This window comes from Epinephelus moara, chromosome 24 (genome assembly GCF_006386435.1).
Source record: "Epinephelus moara isolate mb chromosome 24, YSFRI_EMoa_1.0, whole genome shotgun sequence".
NCBI lineage: Eukaryota > Metazoa > Chordata > Actinopteri > Perciformes > Serranidae > Epinephelus > Epinephelus moara.
In genome coordinates, this window is record NC_065529.1 from 12,101,694 (window position 1) to 12,124,165 (window position 22,472).

Consider the following 22,472-nt stretch of genomic DNA (forward strand, 5'->3'; position numbering starts at 1 on the left):
GATTGAATGGAAAATTTCTGACATTACAAGGAGAGGTTGCAGTTTGTCACACGTGTACGGTAGCCTCACAGGACAGAGGTCAAAATATACAAGACCAAAGTGACCTCACATATTCACAACCTCTTCAACGTTACACTAAAATATATTTTCCTCTCTAGTGTAGCAAGTGATACAATCTAACAAATTATCACTGATAAATGGCGCTTAGAGTTTTTGTTTCAGTATTAGTTTGATGTTTTTTTTGTTTGTATTGTAATACCTTTTCTGACCTTTCTAAATCTTGCCCCTGAACACAGCACTTTGTGAAGTCAGTTGACTCACAGTCATGTTGTAATTCCAGCCTCAATAAACATATGGACCGATGTCTCCTCATACTTGTATTGACAAATTTTACCAAATTGAAAAAGACTAAATCTAAAGATATGCTTCATGTATTTTATTTTATTTTACTTTGTTTGGAAGGTACACAATATTGTTTCATAAGTAAGTCTTTATTTTTTAATTTCAGTTATCTGAGATTTTTTTGTTGCACCTAGTTTTAGTTTTTAGTTCAGTGTAAGTTAACTATAATGACTTTCATGTTCTTTGGTGGACGATCTTAGGCTGAGAATTTGTCTCCACTGACCCAAATTCTCCTCTGACTTATCTTGTTGTTACCAGCTTGGAGACTGGCTCTGTTTGGGCAGTGTTTTGTGTCTGTGTAAGGTGTTCTCATTTCTTCTCCAAGCTCTGTGACTGGGAGTGTTCGATCTCTTCGCTGTTGTTGGTTCCCTCCCTCTCGTCGTCCTCCGTTCCTGCCGTTCCCTGGAACTCGTGGTCGTACTCAGGGTCAGGGAGCTGCAGCGTGTCGGTATGTGGACCAGGTAATCGTCTGGATTGGAATCGAGCCAGGCATCGTTTTCGCCTTCCCAGAGCTTTGGGGCTTGGCAGGCTTCGAACCGAGGCTTTCGACGATTGCCTGGAGAACTGGAGGGAGAACTGGCGTCCCCGTGGCCGCATTGGTGGCCGATTCCGGACGTTTAGAGTCAACCAGCGGAATTCCTTGGGTCCCAGCTGGGTGGGGGAACAACAGATTGAGGAGCTGGTCCTGGAAATACAGAATGGGACAGACCACAAAGGGAAGTTAAAGGAGTGAAAGGACAGGAGTGAATTAATAATTTAAAAGATAGAGGAGGAGTACATCACATAAATTAAGACAAACTGTGGTTCATGATGGACAGAGTTGGACAAACAAAGAGTGAAAAGTCAAAATGACACTGAGCAGAAAACCAGTGAATTACCTCAGGGTATCAAAGCCCGGTGCCTCCTCAGTGGGGGACGGATCCAGTCCATTCTGATGCTTTGCAGCATCACTATTCCCAGAAGAATCCATGTTGTGGCAGACGTCACCAGACAACGGTGGACTGACGACGAGACGAGGGAAAACAATAGAGGGCGACCTTTCAGGAGACGGAGGGTTGCTGCTGACCTCCCTTAAGGTTGACAGGGTGTCAATGGCTGGGGATGATGGACCTGTATCCTCTGGATGTGGATTGAGCCTGGATGGATTGATAAAATGGTTTTAGAAAACCCAACTGCGCCCAATGACTCCTTCGAAGCCTCAAGTTCGGCACTTTGGCTTAGTTCAACCAAACACCGAACAAGACTTTTTAGGACACCAAAATTTTGGTGTCTATGGGAATTGACTCACTCTCAGCCTCAAGTGGCCATTAGAGGAAATGCAGTTTTTGGCACTTATTTGTTGCTTCTCACCAATAACGTATAGGCTGTGATTAAAACTGTCTGATACGAGAATCTTTAGTGCTTTAGATGGAGCAACCCTGTACCTGAACTCTGGGAAGAAGCTTCCTGTTGCATCACTGCTGTGTCGTTTGAAGATGGGTCGAGGAGGTCGGAGGTCAGGAGGCTCCTGAACGCTCAGCAGCCGGCGGACCCGACCCAGAACCTGTAAACAACAAAAGATATGGAACTGTAGACAAATTTAAACATTCATCCAAGATTACCATGTTTAGAATTCTATCATCTGCATATAGAGCATCTTCCATTATATATCACCAACGTGTTCTCATATCAAGTCGTCAAATACAGACGCTCTCTTACAATCCCAGTGTGTGATACCAATGCAGAGGACACCCTTTCGTGATCTATGAGACACACCCTTTAAATACTTCACAGGAGTGATGTAAGTAAACAACGGACGGATGTAAGTTATGTAACATAACATGACAACAGCACTGACTTGGTGTCACAAGACACGACCTGTGATCTCTGGATGAATGTCTGTGCTTGTTCCTCCCCTCCAGCCCACCCTACATGGACGTTTTTGCTCTTTATTGTACATCAGTTGCTTTAAGTGTTGAATGTTCTCCTGGGTGAGTTTATATCAGAGTTAGCTGAAAGCCCAGTGCATCTCTAGAGATGCTCAGGGGTGTCTTCGGCGTTGGTATCACACGTTGAGGGGCATGACTTGGCATCGGTACTAGAAGACCTGTGAACTAAAACGGGCTGATTTCACTGATATCTTTCATTTAGGTTTTGCAGTTATCTGCTTACTCACTGACAAACAGTCATACCGGCTGAACCTTTGACAGAGGTAATAAGAAACTCTGTATTACCGACTCTTGCCGCCAAGCCAAAACTGATTCCTGTCGCCGTGGACGACTGTCGCTGACCTCAGGCTCATCAACCTGCAGGATGTCAGAAAGTCTGGAAGAAACATTGGATGAAAGATTTTCATTTTGCTGATGTTATGACTCTGAACTCAACATGACATAACTCTGACTTGAGATTTTTGAGATTATCAGGGGCAACATAACACTTAAATTTCTGCTGATGAAGAGTGCGCCCTCTAGAGGATATATCTTTGTACAACAGTTACCAGTTCATGTGTACTGCCTTAAAAGTTTCCATCAAATACATCAAAATGAAAACAGAAGAAAACAAAGCGCCCTAGCTTCCTGTGTAACAGTTGCCATAACAACCAAAGAGGCTTCAACCAATCACATTGCTCGATCAAAATTTTTAAATGTGTATTGTGTAAAATGTGTGTGTGTGTGTGTGTGTGTGTGTTGACCCCATGTCGGTGGTGGAGCCGAGGAATGAAGGGATGCAGTAGTCGGCGGCAGCCAGTGTGTATGGCGGACGAGCCTCGCAGTCGTTCCAGTACATGTCTTTGGTCATGTGAGGCAGGTTCATGTGCATCTCATCCACAGCCAGCAGAGACACCTGGAGGGACAGGTAAACAGGAAGTCACCACGATGAAGAAGGGATTTTGATGTGGTTTTGTTTTAGATAAAACATTCAATGTCATTAAACACTTAAAGTGTGTATGTTGCAGTAAAGTGTACCATGCTGTCTGTCACAGTGTGCACGTACGACCTGCCATACCTGCCACTCTCTCTGTTCACCCGATACATTTCCACTCACTCCGCCTCTCCACCACACCTACCTATCATCCTATCCTCGACTCCTCGCCCGTTCTGACCTACCTACAGTTGGCTCCTCACAGGTGTGCTGGTTTTCCTTGTGTGTTCACCTGGTATCAGACCCTCTGCTCATCTGACATCGCCCCCTGTCTGCTCCCTCATGGTACTGCTGCACACTATTAAACTAACATCATGTCTTCTGCTTCCAGAGTGTCTGAACCTCTGACCTGAAGGTTCCTGTCGATGATCCAGTTCGCCTCAAAGTCGTCGTCGTCCTCTCCAAACGGGTTGATCAGCTGCTCCGCTACCTGACGACAAGGCACAGATCACATCTGGGGGTCAGTCACACATATTTGAGAGGTATAGTAGGAGCCAATGTACGGTGCTGTTAGAGCTCAGTGTACAGCAAATCAAAACACAAATGAAGAAGCAACTTCATCAACTTAATGACACGTGCACAGCTTTTAGAAAGGTGCTGCAAGAAGCTCACGACACACCAGAGACTGTTTCAAGGGGACACTAAAAAGTGATGCACATGGCTGGAACCTTGTAGTGGCCTTTCTAAAATGAGCAGGAATTAAAGTTAGAGTATTCTGTTATGATCACTCAGCAGCTAGCGGCCTAGCTGGCTAACACTGTCCCTTTTGGCTTTTTTTTATTTGTTTGTTTTTCAGTCAATTCTTTTTTCTCTCTGCCCAAATATCTGCCAAAACCACATAATAAAATTCTCTCAAGAAAAATCTCCTGCTTCCTTTTAACTGGCCAATGTACGACTGCCAAACTTTGTCTGGGAAAATGTAATCAGAGGCTCCTCTGGTCTGGGAATCTGCCCCGGGGACAGCCATTAAGAATAACTAAATAGCCAATCATCTCTCTGATGGTCTCGTTTGTTGATGTAGGTCATACAGAGGCACCAGTATTAGATTGAGACTCTTTCATAACCAGTTAAAAACGCCTTGTTTCTGCTTTAAGAAATATATAAACGCTCTGAGTAGAAGCCGTGTGCACCTTCAGCCAGCCGGAGTAGAAGAAGAACTGCAGCAGGGTGAAGACGGGGACGTAGAGGTCAAGTTTGTGGCCAGGGTAGCCCCGGGCGGGGTCGAGGAACTGACGACCAATCAGACATGCAAAGAAAAAGGTGTAGACGGCGAGAGTGACGACCTGCAGAGAGATCACAGAGACTTGAGTGAGCATCCTCCCGCACTCTGAGTGGGAGAGCTCTGATTCAGTTACAGTAATGATGGAGGATGAGGATGATGATGATGTAATTAGAGGAGCTGCATCCGATTTAAACATGTTATTGTGACAGACAGACAGAGAGAGAGAGAGAGACAGGCCTGTGTGTAAACCAGCGGGATGCCGACCCAGTCGTAGCCGAACAGAGTCGCACACCAAGTCCTGAACACGTTCATCTCCTGAGGAAACAGATTCAACAGACTCCTGTAAGTCAACAGGCTGATTGAAGAACAACAGTCCCACCCTACTCCACTGAGAGTAAATCTGGGTGTCACATTACCCACATGTCTGGTTTATGTGGTCACACACTGACAGGGATTTAGAGGCTCAATCCGCATCTGCTAAAGTGTTGTTTTGTCTTTGACAGGATGTATTTGTAACCCAATGAGACACTTACATGATTCACTTTGTGCAAATATCAAACCACAGAGACACTTAAGGCCGTACCAGCAGGAAATAATATTAATCCAAAAACACTGACAGGGAGCCGTCTACAGCACTATACATACTTTGAGAACCATAAGAACATACTTTAACCTAAATGATATTTTCAATGCAAGACTTTTAAGCAACCCAGTCGCCAGAATAAATGTTGGTGTATATGTTTCTGCAAACCACAAACTCGTTTTGTTTGTACGTCATTACGTAGGAGATACATTAAAACCTAATGTGTTAACAGCGCTCTGGTTAACATGTGGTGAGGTTTAAGCACAAAGACCTAAATTACAGTTAGAAAAAGATCATGTTTCGGCTTAAAATGCCAATGTTTTGGTGGCACTATCCTGGCAGGAAATGCAGCGATATCTCTGTATAAAACAACTGCTTTTCGTGGCACTTTCCCTGCTGGAAATGCAGTGATATCTGTAAAAAAACAACCGTTTTGTGGCACTATCTTGTCAGGAAACGAAGCAATGTTTTTATAAAAACTACCTATTTTCATGGCAGCATCCCCGTTGGAAATGCAGTGATGTCTCGGTCAAAAACAACTGCTTTGTGGTACTATCTTTTCAGGAAACACAGGGGTGTTTGGATAAAAAAAATAATGTATTTCCATGGCAGTGATGTCTCTAAAAAACAACTGCGTTTTGTCGCACTATCCCAATGTCAACTGTATTTTTGGCACTATCCTGGCAGGAAACACAGTGGTGTTTTGATAAAAAATAATTTATTTCTGTGGCACTATCTCCACTGGAAATGCAGTGATGTCTCTAAAAAACAATCGCGTTTTGTGGCACTATCCCTGCAGGAAACGAAGCAATGCTTTGATAAAAACTACCTATTTTCATGGCAGCATGCCCGTTGGAAATGCAGTGATGTCTCGGTCAAAAACAATCGTTTCTTGTGGCACTATCTTGGCAGGAAACACAGTGGTGTTTCAATAAAAAATAACTTATTTTCATGCCACTACCCCTGCTGGAAATGCAGTGATGTCTCGGTCAAAAACAATCACGTTTTGTGGCACTATCCCTGCAGGAAACGAAGCAATGTTTTGATAAAAACTACCTATTTTTGTGGCAGCATCCCCGTTGGAAATGCAATGATGTCTCAGTTAGGAACAACTGTTTTTTGGCACTATCTTGTCAGGAAACACAGCTGTGTTTCGATTAAAAAAATGACCTATTTCCGTGGCACTATCTCAACTGGAAATGCAGTGATGTCTCTAAAAAACAATCGCGTTTTGTGGCACTATCCCTGCAGGAAACGAAGCAATGCTTTGATAAAAACTACCTATTTTCGTGGCAGCACCTCCGTTGGAAATGCAGTGATGTCTCGGTCAAAAACAATTGTTTCTTGTGGCACCATCCTGGCTGGAAAAAGTTTTAAAAAACTGCTCATAATGTCACAGTGAAACAGAAATTAGTGTGTCTTAAGCTTCAGTAATGTGATGTAGTGAAACTGAATATTTCATTGATTTATTAATCATATAATAAAAACTCTAATGTTGATGTTGTTCAGATCGGTCAGCTAATCTATTTTTGTAGAGATATATAAACTGCTTCAGTTTCATCAACTAGAGCTTGTATCCTATAACTAGTCACGTTTCACTTTGAAGCTATGCTATGTTAGCAAGTTCTTTTAGATAGTTCACTGTTGGTAGTGATCGTAGCCATGATGTCATGGTCAGTGTATTTAGTGGCTTATTTTGAAAAAAAATTTAATGTTTAAGATTGTGTTAGCTTCAGCTTTCCTTGTATCTGATACGTTAGCTTGCTAGCATTGAAAATCCTTTCAACAGCATACATTTTCTGGTGACATTTTGACTTTATCTTAAAATGTTTAGTTTTGTCTATGATGTCAGTGTGATCTTGTTTCTGCCTCGTGACCTTTAACCTGTTTGCGTTTTGTTTTTTTCCTCCCACCCTTTAAATCTCTCAATGTTAACATTTTTGAACCAGAATATTAAATGTTGAGTGTCACATTGAGGATGTTCTGCAGGTCGATGCTGTCCTGGATTCGTCCTTCCTGTCGAGCTTTAGACGCCAGGTTGGAGAACCAGACGACGGGGATCCAGTACTTCAGGTGAGGAGAGCGGATGTTCTCAAACACCTTCCTCTCCTCTGGAGTCATGAAACCTGCAGGTGAGCCGACAGAAACAGTCACTACCATCAGTATCAGATTATAAATGCGGCAGAGTTGTAGTTTAGTGACAGTTTTGTTGTCAGTCTCTGGCACTCAGAAACTATCAATCCAGTCCGAGGTTGTTGGAGACTCTTTACTCAGACATCTGTCATATTCATGTGCACATGCAGCGGGACATTTTGACCCAGTGTCTCCAATAAAAAGGTCAGCACAAACATTTGAAATCATTTTCTCCGGGGAAAGACGATCAGCATCAAAATCTGTGTTGCTGACATGTTTTTCTGTTGCACCTGAGTGTTATTTTATACAGTCTATGGTGTTAACAGGACAAAAATTAATCTAAAATCCCCCTTTCTGTTTAATTTATGTTTCTTTTATCCCACTTTCATGACATGGAAACCTCACAGATGGACTCTGTAGTGCTGCAGTCTGAAATGATGCATGAAGGTTGAGACAAACAGGTTCATCTGCTCTCAGAGATCCTCTCTAATTGGCCAATAACGAGCCAATCCCTGGGGTCAGATCAGACGGTTACAGGAAGGAAGAGGAACAGCCGGGAAGAAGCTGAACTCTGTCTGACTTTTATCATTTCAGTTTGGACTCACTGCTGCAGCACGGACAGTTCAAGCAGACACATACAGTGGTGGAAGAAGTATTTGGATCTTTTATACTTCAGTAAAAGTACTAATACCACACTGTGAGAATACTTCACTACAAGCGTGAAATAAAGTACCTTGAATTGGTACTAAATTAGGCTATAATACTTGCACTGCAGAAACATGAGGTTAATAAATTAATACTTTATAGATTGTGCACAAGTACGGTAAAGTTGGGTTGCACAAAATCAGTGATAATCTCCACTAACCCCCTCTAAACTGTCACTCACAGTCAGACCCTCACCTGCCTCGACCACGTGGTCCATGGTCGGGAAGCGTTTGCAGACGGCGGTGCTGACGGAGCGGAAGATGAGCAGCGACGTCAGGTTCACGTAACGTATTAACGTCCGACGCAGCAGGCGGCCATATTCATCTTTACCCTGAACACAGCTGGAGGAAACACAAAGGTGGAAAGCACACGGTATGTCAAGAGGTCAATTCATTTGTCACATGAAATCATATAAATATAATCTCAGTGAAGTGTTATCTTGGAATCTGAGGCAGGGTCTTCCTTAAGGATCCCAGTGGCCTGAGTGTAGGTGGTAGAATCAATATAGAGTCATGGTGTCACTACCGACTTTGCCGGAAGTATCAATTCTGTGTATCTGGGGACGCACTACATTCCTGTGCCCCATGAACTAACATTCATCTTGTTTTAGTGTCCCTAAAACCTGATCTGTACGTGGAGCCTCTGAAGACTTGAAGCTGATGTAACGTTGTATACATATATGTATGTTTTCTGTTGAGATGGTGCTAACTCTGGTTTGTAAAGTCATATAGCTCTGGGTATCCAGCAACCACTACCGCCAGTTTCTCCTCCACTGTTTACCAACTGGAAACTTGTTTTCGTGACCACCACAGAAGCCCCGCCTCTCAAATCATCTGATTGGACAATGGGGAAAAAAGCAGAGATGACGTTGGGCATGTTTCCGCTCTGACTTGAAGTTTTCTCGACTCTAGGTGTTCAGAGTGCTTCGGCAAAAACACCAGACAACTAGAGCGCAGAAACACAAGGCGTGTACTGGCGCAAAAACAGCAAGCAGAAAGCTTCATTCTCATTAAAAACTATCACAAAAAATCGCCTCCAGCTGCTGAAACACTTTCTGTATGATCACAGCCTTGTGGGAGTGGCCTAATTGAATCCCTTTTGTTTGAGACCATGCTGCAAGGTGAGTGTGTTTGCTGATCCTGTGAGTTTATCTATCTCCTTTAACTTTAGCTTATATTGTAGTTATGCTATGTAGCGTGTGAAATAGAGTATCGTGAATGCACTAGGAAAGATAGTATCAGCACTGTCTCTACCTGGAGCTCGCATGTACGGAGCCTGGGTTTGTTGAAGGTGGCAGTGCTGTTTGGGCTGAGAAAGCCATGTGTAAGTAAGGTAAAGGAGGTTGTTGGGTTGGTGCGGGGAGCAGTGAGACCTGGCATTAGGGGAGTGTCTCTGGGACGCCAGAGATCACTGTCTAGCCTCCTGGAGGTGTCATGGGACCAACTAGACGAAACACTGGTGAAAGGAGGTTCCCACCTGATGACCCCAAAGACATGTTAGTTATCACTGCTCACTGGTCTGTATAGTTAAGCCTTGCCATAATAGCTTATCATAGGGCTTAGGAGGTTATTCACTGAGTGTTGATCCTTTTCTAGAGCACAAACTTCTTGTGTTTATTTGAATGAATGAAGTGTTTGGCATTTTGGCCGTTGCCATCTTGGTTTTTGGAGCCAGAAGTGACCATTTTTGGACAATAGGGTGAAGCTAGGGAAGAGGGAGGGGTGGGTCTGACTGAACACCCGAGGACACCCACTATAGTTGCCGTTTATCAATCACAAGGTAGCCGAGCCCTAAAGCACTCCCTGCTTTATGGTTTGTTCTATCTAACTGGGGCAATAATTTAAAAACTGAACATCACGCAGAGCTGAAGAAGAATTGAAACGAGCAATTGAGACCATAAACTCATTAGAATTATGTCCTTCCATCCACTGTCATCTGCTTATCTGGGGCTGGGTCGCAGGGGCAGCAGCACCCCAGACATCCCTCTCCTCAGCAACTCTTTCCAGCTCCTCCTGGAGGATCCCGAGGCGTTCCCAGGCCAGACGAGATATATAATCCCTCCAGTGTGTTCTGGGTCTGCCCCGGGGCCTCCTACCAGTGGGACGTGCCCAGAACACCTCTAACAGGAGGCGCCCAGGAGGATCCTGATCAGATGATCAGACCACCCTTTCAACATGAAGGAGCAGCGGCTCTACTCCGAGCTCCCTCCGTCAGCTAGAAAAATGTTAACTGAGAAAATAAATCAAGTGAGAAGTTGGGTCATTTTCTCACAATCAGACGTGTTTTTGCAACCAGTATAGTTGCCCCCTGCTGACCATCACACAGAACACAGGTTTCATGTTTCAGACCCACAGAAAGACACTTGGTTTGAACGTACCTGGAGATGAGGAACATGAGTCGGTCCGGCCAGGGCAGGTTAACAAACTGATTCCACCAACGATTCACCACCAGAGTCACATAGAAACCTGAAACAAAGACAAACACCTGAACATTTATTCTCCCTAAATTCACATTAAGTCATCAAAATAAACCATGACGGGTGTGTTTCAGACATCGCACATGTTTATAGTTTTTATTAGTGTCAATGTGTTGACATTTATCAGATATCTTAATGCTGCAGGTTTGGACTTTATTTGTGTTTTTATGTTGAGGAAACATCTGATTTTGAGCTCAGGGTTGTTTGAAGGTTGACAGAAACACAGTGAGTGAACACACAGCAGCAGATCAGATACTCAAACACTCATCCTGCTTTTAGCCTTTCTCTGCTTCTTTAATGATCTGATTCCATTAGCAGCTCGCTAATGAGGCAACCCAACGCCCCGTCGGTGTCTGTGTGTCTCCTCGGGCAGGAAGCAGTTATATTTTACTTTTTATATAAGTGAGCTTTTATTCTATTTCAGTCTAGCTGATAGTCTTCATGATGTTTGCTTCAATAAGTACTCAAGTATTTTAAAAGTGAACTTAACTGCTTTAATAAATGTGTTTATTTCCATTCGATATTGAAGCTGAGTGGTTTACAGTCCTCCATAGTGTCCGCACACAGCAGTCATCCGTCAGTCAGTGGTGAGTGATAGCTGTGTTCTCACAGAGGACTAATATTAGCCGACTTGTCCTGTGATTATTAATAACAACACACATCGACTGTGAATCTGACACGTCTGCTACTATAAACCATTTAAACCATTAGCAGGCCGTCAGAGGAGAGATAATGACACGTTTAATCATCATCTTATTCATCTTATTATCTTTCATTGAGCTACTGTTAGAAATCAGTTATGTAATGTCTGCAGAAACTGACGTCACGTACATTACAATCAAATGGTCAGTTAGTTCGTTTTTAGCCACCTAAAACAAAACCCATTAAAAAAATTCAGTATCATTTTAAGTGTACGCTATATTCAGAATACTTTCACTGCTTTCCAACATGTAACTGAAGCCATTAAGTCAAAGCAACCACACTCCACTGACAACAGTGGTCATTTTATGAAGCAGCTGCTGGTCTACCGCTGCCTCGATGTGTGAGGTAAAGCAGAATAAATATTCTAAATACAGTGTACATGTTTTTGCTGCGGCCCCCGCTCACAGCAGTGTATTGTATAGCTTTCGTGCCGTTAGATTTGGTTTATCAAACATGATAACAAAGCAACAAAGTGCATAAAATAATCACAACAGAAACATAAGATCGGTCAGACCACCAAGTTTCTATGTAGGCCAATCTTATATCTTCTATATATCGTAGTCATTTCATTTACAGCTGATAATGACAACAGAAATAAACTAGTTTGCCGATTTTACATGTCTCCACAACTCAAAACAATTGCCAGTTTTCTACCTGGAAGTGATCGTTGTTGTTAGCGTGACGTCATCGTAATTCTCCTCTCTTTCTGCATATCCCTGTCGCACATGAAACCAGTCTCACATAGCCACACATATCTCCACACTTTGTGTGAAACAGCAACAACCTTCGAGCCAGCAGACTTCACCCTAACACGTCTTTTAATAGTTTACATGACGTTTTCTTTTGCAGGAGTTTAACCAGCGCTCACCTCCCCATTGTGCAAATGTTCCGCCAAAACAACTTCCCTCCTGACTGATTTTACAAGAGCGCAGTAGCTGTATCCAGGGCTTAGTGCTGCCTAAGATGATTGTGATTGGTTTAAAGAAATACAAACAAGCCAGAGCGCACATTGCCACGTTGCATTTCACAGCATAGATTCTTTGTGTATTTGACAAACAAACTACAATCCTGAAGATCTTCAGTCAGTAAACAGACTGTAAACAGTGAGACGTACCCAGGACGAAGGTGACGGGGATCTGCTCTGCGTAATTATCGCAGTACATGGACAGTTTCTCAAACAGTCTCTTCTGGTCTTCAGAGAGGACGAGTCTGCAGCACAGAGGACACAGAGGTACATTTACTCAGGTGCTCTGAGGTACTTATACTTTACTGGAGTAATTCCATGTCATGCAGCTTTCTCATTCTCCTCAGCTACGTCTTAGAGGTAAATATTTTACTTTTAAAGTTGCGTAATGGCGTGATGTTACGTACATGCCTCTAACTTAAAATAACTCAACACTGACTTTTGGTTTCACACGGGACATGAACAGCAGTCTGCTGAGTCAAAGTCCTGTGTTTTTTTAACATCAATCCACCTCAACCTCCTCCTTATGCAGACTTTATTTGTAGGTCGTGTCCAGATTGTAACTACAGATTCACAAAAACTCCCACGATGTTTCATGTTTCAACTGATCATTTTAACACAAACCATTATCTCTCCCTAGCCAAATTCTTTTTGTGCCTAAACACAGGCTGTTTTCATGCTGTGTTTGTACGTATATATCTATGAAAAGTAATGCGCTAGAAATTATGTATAACCCATGTAATCCTGAAGGCTCCAATGTGACCAATGCGCTGACGGGAGTGAAGAAAGGAGTAGTATAAAGAGCAAAAGTCTGATTAAGGAGGCAGGTTAGGTCGGACGGGTCAAACAAACACAGGACTTTCCTCCTGTCACGTTACTTTAAATACGAAAACTTACATTAAATCATAACGTGGCTACGTCCAACCATGATTCTTTACTTAAACTTAACCTACTTAACTTTACATTAAGTACCTAACCTCACGTTAAGTACATCGCCTAATGATGCCCAACCACAATTCTTTTCCTAAACCTAGCCTATGAAACTTTACTTTAAGTTATAACGCAACAAAGTCCAACCATGATTTTTTTTCTAAATCTAACTTGCGTAACTTTACATTAAGTACCTAACCTTACTTTAAGTACGTAGCCTGATGATGCCCAACTATGATTATTTTCCTAAAGCTAACCTATGAAACTTTACATTCAGTTACTTTACGTTACTTTAGTTACTTTACATTAAGTCTTAATGTGACAAAGTCTGACTATGATTCTTTTCCTAAACCTAATCTGCATAACTTTACCTTAAGTACGTAACTGTACGATAAGGCATAACGTGACGACATTCAGCCATGATTCTTAACTTAAACCTAATCTACTTAACTTTACCATAAGTACCTAACATGACGACGCCCGACCATAATTCTTTTCCTACACCTAACCTACATAAATTTATGTTAAATACTTTACTTCACGTTACGTCATTACGACAAAGTCCAAACGGGATTTTTTTCCTAGGCCTAACCTACGTATCCTCACTTTGACTCACAATGTGACAAAGTCCAGCCATGATTCTTATCCTGTAGCTAACATCCGTAACTTTACATTAAGCGCGTAATGTGGCAATGATTCTTTTTCTAAACCTAACTTACAGTACCTAACTTTACGTTAAGTCATAATGTGACAAGATCCAACCAGGATTCTTTTCCTAAACCTAACCTATGTAACTTTAGGTAAAGATCCTAACTTTACATTAAGTACGTAACGTGATGATGCCCAACCATGATTCTTTTTCTTACCCTAACCGAACCGGTAGGTGTGCTAATTGTAAGATATCACACAACCGTTGTATGAGGATACACTGTCGTACGGGACCTTAACCACGGCGTTGTCACACCATAAAACAGCGAGACAAGAATACTTTGAAGCGACTCGTTATCGTGACTCGTAATTATGGCCACTAGAGGTCGCTGCCCTCACTAAACATAAATATGGATTACAATAATCTGCATGTAAAACGACCTGCAGTGTCATTTTTTTAAGAGACGAAGGAAACTAATTCATCTTTTGCAGATCTCCTAAAATTTGCACTACATTTGCTCACTGATGTTTTTTGTACAACAATGGTTCTTCACACATTCACTGTTTGAGTCTTTTTATGAGATTTGCTGTACATAAGAAATTTGGAATATCGCCAGACTTGTGTTTTTTAAAGTAAAACTCAGAGCCAGGTTTTAAAGGAAGCATTTCATGACTAATAATGACCTCTGTAAATGTGTGTGTGAATGTGTGTGTGACCTGTAGACGAGGCTCAGCACGCTGTAGAGCAGAACGAACAGGATGAACTCTCGGTACAGCAGCTTGTAGATGCTTCCCCTCCAACGCAGCAGCAGCCGGTGGAAACTGAAGAAGGTGGCGTTGGCGACTTTACTGGAATATGTGACGGTCATCCTGAGACCACCTGACTGACAGAAACACACACAGACTGACTGACTGACTCTCTCATTGCATTTACAGAGTAAATAATCAGCTCTACTGTATTGTTATAAATTTAAATCATAATTTCTAAATCCTTGTACTCACAGTGAAACTCTCAGATGTCTTTGTTTTCCCTCAGTGGTGCCTGCTCTTCTTCTTCTTCTTTCCTGATTTGCATTTGCCAGATGCCAACCAACCACCTCCTCCCCCTCCTCCTTTCTCTCTGATGCTCTCTCGCTCCCTCTTTCTCCCACCATGATGCTGTCCAGTTGCCCAGTAATGCCAACACACACACACACACACACACACACACACACACACAATTCCAGAGTTGTATTGATGAGCCGACGAGCTAAATGTAGTCATGTTACAGCTGTGTGTGTGTGTGTGTGTGTGTGTGTGTGTTAGCATAGTTAACAGTGGAGGTAAACATGTATAAACAGAAGCGCTGTCAGCGACAACATGATGTCACACAATAAACCAGCCAATCACAGACGCAGAAACATGAATTAAAAATGCAAGAAGCATAAAAATGCTCCATGAATAGAAATTAAGTTTTTCCCATTTGCTTCAATAGAGTCAAAGTTTGGTTGAGCACCATCTGGTGGACAGCAGAGGAACTGCAGGAAATTTTAAAGGAGCAGTTCAACATTTTAAGGCCCTGACACACCAAGTCAGACGTCAGTCAGTGACGGGCTGTTGGTAAGAGTCTGTTACCCTGGGTTTTGGGATGTGCCCTGCATTGTTGATGTTGGAGATGGTAGAGCCTGTCGGTAAATGAAATCACTCTGATTGGCAGTTCAGCTCAGCGCACGAGAAGAGAAATGGAAGTGAGGAACGTAAACAAAGAGCTAAAGACAAGAGGGAGTGAAACCAAAAGAAACTTGTTCCATAAGTTCAGATTATTTTTCTCTTTAGCAGAAACGTTTCCTGATGGTTTGTGTTATTGTTCACTGGCACACGGTGAATATGCTCTGATTGTGTTGTTAATGTGCTAACTGGCTAACTAGCATCAAGACTGTTGTCCGGTTTCCCTTTTCGTGTGACGGTTACAGACAACCACCGTTTGCTGGCGTGGAGAGTTATTTCCTCTCATGCAGGTGCAGAAAGTACGTGCTGTTTGGCAGTTAGCTGTAGTCTTTGTGGTGGGTACATGTGCAACTTTTTGACTGAGACACAGGCGACATGAGGCGAAACAGCAGGAGGCTTTCATCACCGCTAGTTCTTTGATGTTGGTTTGATGTGTCTGGGCTTTTAGGGGATCATTTTATTTGCTTTCTTCTCATGTTTCTATAGGCCACTGTTGTTTATTATGTCATAGGCTTTATAAAGTCATTTAATTTATTTTCTGATCTTTGTATTTGACTAGTTTAGCCTTTTTTTTAATATTGTGTGAATTTTTTGTTTTTATTATTTAAAAAAATGCCCATGCAATATGTATAAGAAAAGAAAATATTAGTGAAAACAAAATTATAATATAAAAATGATAGTACACGTTAATATAAGTGATAAATATAACATAATTATAATATTAAATAAAGTAATATAAATTAAACGCTAATTGCATATGAATACATTTTCAAACCACTCTTTAAATCTATCGGGACGAGTGTTTAATGTTCATAAAGATTGATTTTAGGTTGATATGAGTGTTCCTTTAAACGTCAGCCATGATGGCTGCCGTTAGTTTGGTACAGCGGAAATGAAGCGGAGTGAGACGTCTTCACTTCCTGTTACTGTGTTTCCTGTGCGCAGACGTAGATCGTCTCTATAGACTGTAGGCGGACCGTCCATGAGGAGGACCCCTGTGCTCATGAGGGTCCCCGTCTCTTAGCACTGATCTGCGGTCAGTTTGGTGTCGTCTCCCCGCTCCCTCCGGGTGTAGTCAGCCGCTCTCAGATCACCGCTTCCACTGCTCCGCCCCGGGGGGAGTGTTTCGCGGTAAAATCAAGTGTGGACACACGGACACACAGACAGACACCGACAACAGGTAAAACTTTACTTCTTACATGGTGGTTATTTTCATTAAAGTGAGTCGCTGTTAGTGCTGTCAGTTAGCTGTCCGCCATGTTTAATACGCACTTACCAGCTAGCTGCTAGGTAGCTAACAGACTAGCTAACGTTAGCCCTGATGTGATACTGTAGAGTTAGCTGTAAGCTAATGCTGGAGCTAACTGTAGCTAACGTTAAGGCACTTTACTCAATGTTTCTGCTAATGCTAAGTAAAGATAACAGCACCATAGTGTAACGACATTAAAAAGTAACGTTACTGGCATCAAAATATACTTAAAGCAAGTTAAAAGTACTCAGCAGTGGTGGTAACTAACTGTACATTCAGGTATATTTACTCAAGTAACGTTACTGTACTTAACTACACTATTGGGGTACTTAACATGAACATATGTGCTACTTTAAACTGATACTCCATTACATCTCTGAGGGAAATATTGTACTCTTTATTACACTTTATTTATTTGATGTCTTAAATTTACTTTGTAGATTCATATTAATAAGTCAAGATATCAACTGATAAACCCTTTAACAGCTGTAGTATTAAAGTAATGAACACATAAATGCATCAATAATAATATATATTCTTATATTTTGATGTTAATACCTTTCTACTTTTACTTAAATAAGAGCATGAGTGCAGGGCTTTGTAAAGGAGTGTTTTCACCCTGTAGTATTTGCTGAATACTTTCTCCACCACTGGTGCTCATCATGCAGAATTTCAAAATAATATTTATATAATTATTAGATTAAAAGTATTGATGCATTACTGCTTTAAATTCTTTAACTGTCTCTTTACATTTCCATGTCCTAATTTATTCTAATTTCTCTAAATTTATATTTAAGTCTTTATTTATGTTGTCTTATTTTCCTTTCCATGAGCAGGTGTACCAATAGATAGATGGATTAATTGATTAATGGATTGACAGAGCGATTGATCGGCAGACAGTTGGGGACTGAGCAGTATCAGTCCACAGATGTGTCGATGGTCACAGAGTTCGGTTTATTTTAAATAAACATTAATCACCTGTTCTCAATGTGTTCTGCACATGCTCAGAAGAGTCATGCCGTCCAACGTGGAGATCAAGGCCAAAGTGAGCGACAAGACGCAGTTTGCTAAGAAGGCAGCTGAGCTCAGCCAATCAGAGGGCACGATCATCAGACAGCACGACACGTTCTTCAACTGCAGCCAAGGACGACTGAAGCTGAGAGATTTAATGGTACATATACAGTGCACTCTGTGTGTGTGTGTGTGTGTGTGTGTGTGTGTCTCTCAGTGGAGCTCCAACATCAGCACCAGAGACTGAGCTGTGGGCTCCACCTAGTGGTCACTGGGAGCATAACACCGACTGACTGTTGGGAAATATGTGTAATATATGATCAGTGATATTTGATTAATATAATACAGTGATAAGAACGTCACATTTTGCTTCATCATGTCCATTAAAAGGTAAAATGAGGCTAACATACGAGGAAGCAACTGTTTGTGTTGTAATTAGTGACAGTGCACAGGTGTGTTAAACAGGTTTGACTTCAATTAATCCTGATGAATGCAGTTATTAAAAAAATGCACCTCTCACTATAAATATATATGTGAAAATAAATAAAATTTAAGAAACGAATTAAATGAAAAACATCTTAAATATAAAAATGTAAACAAAATGAAATAGAAATAAATGAATAGCAAAAAATGTTAAATAAAGATAAAAAACAAAATGAAAAATAAAAACAAAGAAAAAATAACATACAAATAAATTACATTTTAAAAAATAAATATAAATGAATGAGTAAAAACCAACAATAGCATATTTGTTTTTTAAACACATTTTCTAATAAAAATACTGTGTACAAGGTAAAAATGAAATACATAAAATGAAAAAACACATTTTTAAACAACAAATAAAGGAAATACATTAAAAAAGGAAATATAAATAAATAAATAAATATATATATTATAAAATAAATGAAATGAGAAAACAGCACATTTTCTAACAAAACATAACATGCAAAATAAAAATTAAAACAAAAAATGAAATAAAATAAATTAAATTAATAAAAAATTAAAACCACAATATATAAAATAACACAAAATCATAATAGATAATAAAATGAAAAACAATTTACATTAAAATGAAAATTATATCAAAAATACAAAAACAAAAGATAAATAAATTAAATTTACACAAAAATAAAAATGACAGAAGATAGAAAAAAAAGATGTAATGGTGTCTGAATAAACTACATCTTTTACCCAGGTACAAAACTGACTCAGTGTTTGTTTATTTGTTTGTTTGTTAGAATGAATCAGGTCAGCTGATCTTCTACGAGCGTCCCGACACCGACGGACCCAAACTGTCCCGTTACTCCATCAGTCCGACCAGCGACCCACCAAGCCTCCGGGTAAAACAACAATCTGTGTTTGTTTCTGCCGTTATATTCACTGCTGTTTATCCAGTATAGTAACTGTGTGTGTGTGTGTGTGTGTGTGTGTGTGTGTGTGTGCGTGTGTGCGTGCCCCCAGGCTGTGCTGTCAGACGCCCTTGGGGTTAAAGGTGAGGTGCGGAAGGAGCGACGGCTGTTTCTGATTGGTCAGACCAGAGTTCACCTGGACACAGTGGAGGGACTGGGAGACTTCATGGAGCTGGAGGTCAACACACACACACACACACACACACACACACACACACACACACCTGAACATACACACTTTGAAACGCACACATACAGGTTTTTGTCTTTTAACTGAAATAATGAATGAATGGAAGAAAGTCGTTCGTTAAGCAAAAATAAAACCAAAGATTCTTTTATTTTACGTCGTTCTGCCAATATGTCTCACTTAATCCTACTTAATCTTTTAAATATAGTTTTTCTGAAAGCACATTTTATTAATCAAAAGGAAAAAGTCATTTTTCATGATGCTGTTTTTTTAAATTATAATTATTCTCTGTGTCATGAGTCGTCTGAGCAACTTGTAGTCAACTTTTGTGATAATTGTAACGTCTGAGTCGCACTGTTCTGAAAGATGATCTCCTAATCATGAAATGGGATTCTTGTAATTATGAGATATAATACCATAATTATCAGAAAAGGTATCTCATAATGTGAGAGAAGCTGGGAACATTTGAAAAGACGGGGCCGAGCTGCCTTTGTCTCATTTTTAAAGAAATATACGTATCATCTGGGGAATATTACACCTTTTTGTTAGAGTGAGTACAGAGAGTAGAGAGCTCACAGGAAATGAGGGGAGAAGAAAGGAGCGATGACGTCAACCAAAGTCCCCCATGAATGTTAACAGGGGGATGGTGCAAAGACACAGCCAGCGTCCTAAACCCACAGAGACGCCCCAACACCTCCTGATTGATCCAGCTTTTATTTCCTGTTTAGTTGGAGGTGTGTGGAGGGACTGTGGTGTCATGTCGTCACATCGTCGTGACTGACTCTGACTTTATTAAAGTCGTTACAGTATTTGAGGATATTGTGTTGAAAGAGGGAGAGACAGATTTCCCAGTGGAGCAGACAGCACAGAGACGAGCAGGTTACTGCAGAGGAAAATCTTTTGAGGCGTCCCTGAAAGACAAACAGGTGCGAGTGAACGTGTGGTGAACAGAATTGATCCAGAGCTCAGTGAATGTGACCTCATCGACTGAGTAACCTGTTTGTTTGTTTGTTCAGGTGGTGATGCGTCCAGAGCAGACTGTCGAGGAGGGACAGCAGGTAGGTTTGAACTTTTCAAACACCCGCAGCGCTCGTCCATCTGTGCTGTCCAACAGGAAGTAAATGCACAGTACAGACTTGTTAAAGCCTTTACACACCAGGGATGAAATGAAAATACAGAATATCTGTTGACTGTTCCCTCAAAAATAAAAGTTTGTATCGCCACACAATCATCCTTTGACCGTGTGAACATAACACTCACATCACTAATCCTGTTCACCTTGTGCTGCCCTGCTCATTTTTAATCTTCCAGTTCTGGCGCTCAGGAAATTCTTTGTACGAGATCTGCGACCTGGCTGCGACCAGCAGGCCAAACCAAACTCCTTTACGTCCCCGTAGTGCCTTTGTCTGTAAAAGCGGCTCTGGCTTTGGCAACACGATCAGCGGGGCTCTGTCCTCTGCTCTCCTCAGGATCTCCACGGCGTCTCCATCGTAGTGTAACATGGCAAAGATCACTCACAGCTTATCTCCCAGTTTCCCTCAGGTTAAGGTGCAGTGTGAGCGGTCCATCTGCAATACTTCTTTAATAACTTTAGAGACGGCCTCAGGTGAGCTAGAGCCCCGAATGTTGCCCCATCTCATTCTGCCCTCCATGTCCTCGCAGTGCTCTTTCAAAGTTCCCACCTGACTCTCGCCAGCACTCTTAATTTCTTCCTTTATAATCTCCCGCAGACAAGCCTCCACTTTCCGTACATGTCGGCAAGGGCTGGTCCAAGTTACCTGAAGTTTGGGTAGTTAGCCGTGTAGCTCTTACAGGCCTTAGAGCATTTCCTCCGTACTTATATTTTTCGAGCTTTTCTGCCATTCAGATTGTCATTGCTTGCGCTATCCAACTTTTAGTGTCTTTAAGGTGGCCTCAATGAACTTTGAAGCAGGTCTCACTGCAGAAATAGCTGTTTTATTGAGAAAGTATTGCTGATCTTACAGCTTTAAAAAATATGTCTTACTCCATACCCTGCTAAAAGGAACCAAAAGCGAAAGCTCACAATACAGCTGCTAACAGAATTTAACCAGCTTACCTGTCCACAGATAGAGAATAGGACCAGGACGTGCGTGGAGTGAGCAACTCAAAGCATTGTGGGACTTGAGGACATGGCAGCTAGAGTTAAGACTGAGTACTATGAGACGACACGGTTGAGTTTATATCTTATCTAACTTGATAATGCTGTGGAATGATGAACGTTATTTCATTATCAACGGCCATAACGGTCCTCCTCCACATGCAGTAATCAGTGACCTGAACCCGAACTGCAAACAGGAGCTGAAAGTTTCCTCTCATGACCATCACTGATAACAACCTGCCTGCTGTTGTTCTTATGTATTTGTATTTCATTTCCGGTAAACATCACAATATAAAATGTGTTTTCTGTTTAAAAAGTACAAACACAAGAAGACAGAAAGTCCTCACCTGTCTTCAGAGGGTTGTTCACGTGACGTTACAGAAGTGCATATTAAACAGATTCAGTGTGGACCTAGAGATGCTTACCTGCTGTTAGGACATGGCGTCAGGCGTATTTGACGAGACATTATGACCTGAGGAATTCAAATATGTCGGACTTCAACAGTTTCGTGGTCCAAAAGCTGAATAACAGAAAGCCTGAGCGCAGCAGCGCTGATGATAAAGCTGCTTGCTGTGTGAGAGACTCAGAGGCAGAGAGACGGTTGAAATTGGATTATTACACGTCTCTGAAAGTTATTAATAAGCTACTCAGAACGCTTCTTTGTCAATGAGTGCGTTTGCATGGACAGGTAAATTCCCTTTTCATTAGCAATGAAACTTCATTCCTATTAAAAGTGATCTTGTAAACACCTAACTCAGAATGAAAATGGCCAATGCGATTGAAAATTCATTCCGATGTAAGGGGCTGGAATATTCCGTTTCTAATTCCCAATTAAAGAATTTCTCGCACTTCTATACACTCATTCCTCTTTAAGTTCATTCCGGTCTTTCTGCGCATGCTCGTTTCCTTGCCCTTCTGGCGCGATGACGTATATAGAGTGTGCCAGTAAACCTGGAACTCCGTTAGCGCTTTTAGCACTTCTGGTTCTCTCGTCTAAAAGTCAATACGTTTTTTGAATGGGATTTTGGTAAAATGCCTCAAATAAGGTCTGTGGTTAACAAAAGCTTAAGCGAGTTTCAGGTTTTGTTCTACGACATAAAACACATCAGTAAATACCCTACTTG

The 22,472-nt window shown here is 41.4% G+C and overlaps 1 protein-coding gene across 1 annotated transcript; it reads right to left on the reverse strand.

Annotated features, from left to right (window-relative positions):
* Positions 1–711: 711 nt before the first annotated feature.
* LOC126385504 (bestrophin-3-like) lies at positions 712–14,755 on the reverse strand. The gene is made up of 14 exons (XM_050037250.1): positions 14,669–14,755; positions 14,384–14,550; positions 12,239–12,333; positions 10,324–10,411; positions 8,142–8,287; positions 7,080–7,234; positions 4,763–4,840; positions 4,434–4,586; positions 3,653–3,733; positions 3,074–3,225; positions 2,616–2,706; positions 1,827–1,945; positions 1,281–1,538; positions 712–1,087 (listed from the first exon to the last, which is right to left on the reverse strand). Exons 2-14 carry the CDS (start codon positions 14,533–14,535, stop codon positions 712–714), a joined length of 1,944 nt encoding a protein of 647 aa, XP_049893207.1. The 5' UTR covers positions 14,536–14,550; positions 14,669–14,755.
* Between the last annotated feature and the right edge of the window lie 7,717 nt (positions 14,756–22,472).

What these genes read in the sequence shown, in the direction of transcription:
- LOC126385504 (XM_050037250.1), bottom strand. Translation starts at nt 14,535, where the DNA reads ATGACCGTCACATATTCCAGTAAAGTCGCCAACGCCACCTTCTTCAGT. An exon ending in GGACCACGTGGTCGAGGCAG is followed by an intron (nt 7,235 to 8,141) that starts GTGAGGGTCTGA and finishes GCTCACCTGCAG; the next exon opens with GTTTCATGACTCCAGAGGAG. An exon ending in GGCTCCACCACCGACATGGG is followed by an intron (nt 2,707 to 3,073) that starts GTCAACACACAC and finishes TGTTTCTTCCAG; the next exon opens with ACTTTCTGACATCCTGCAGG.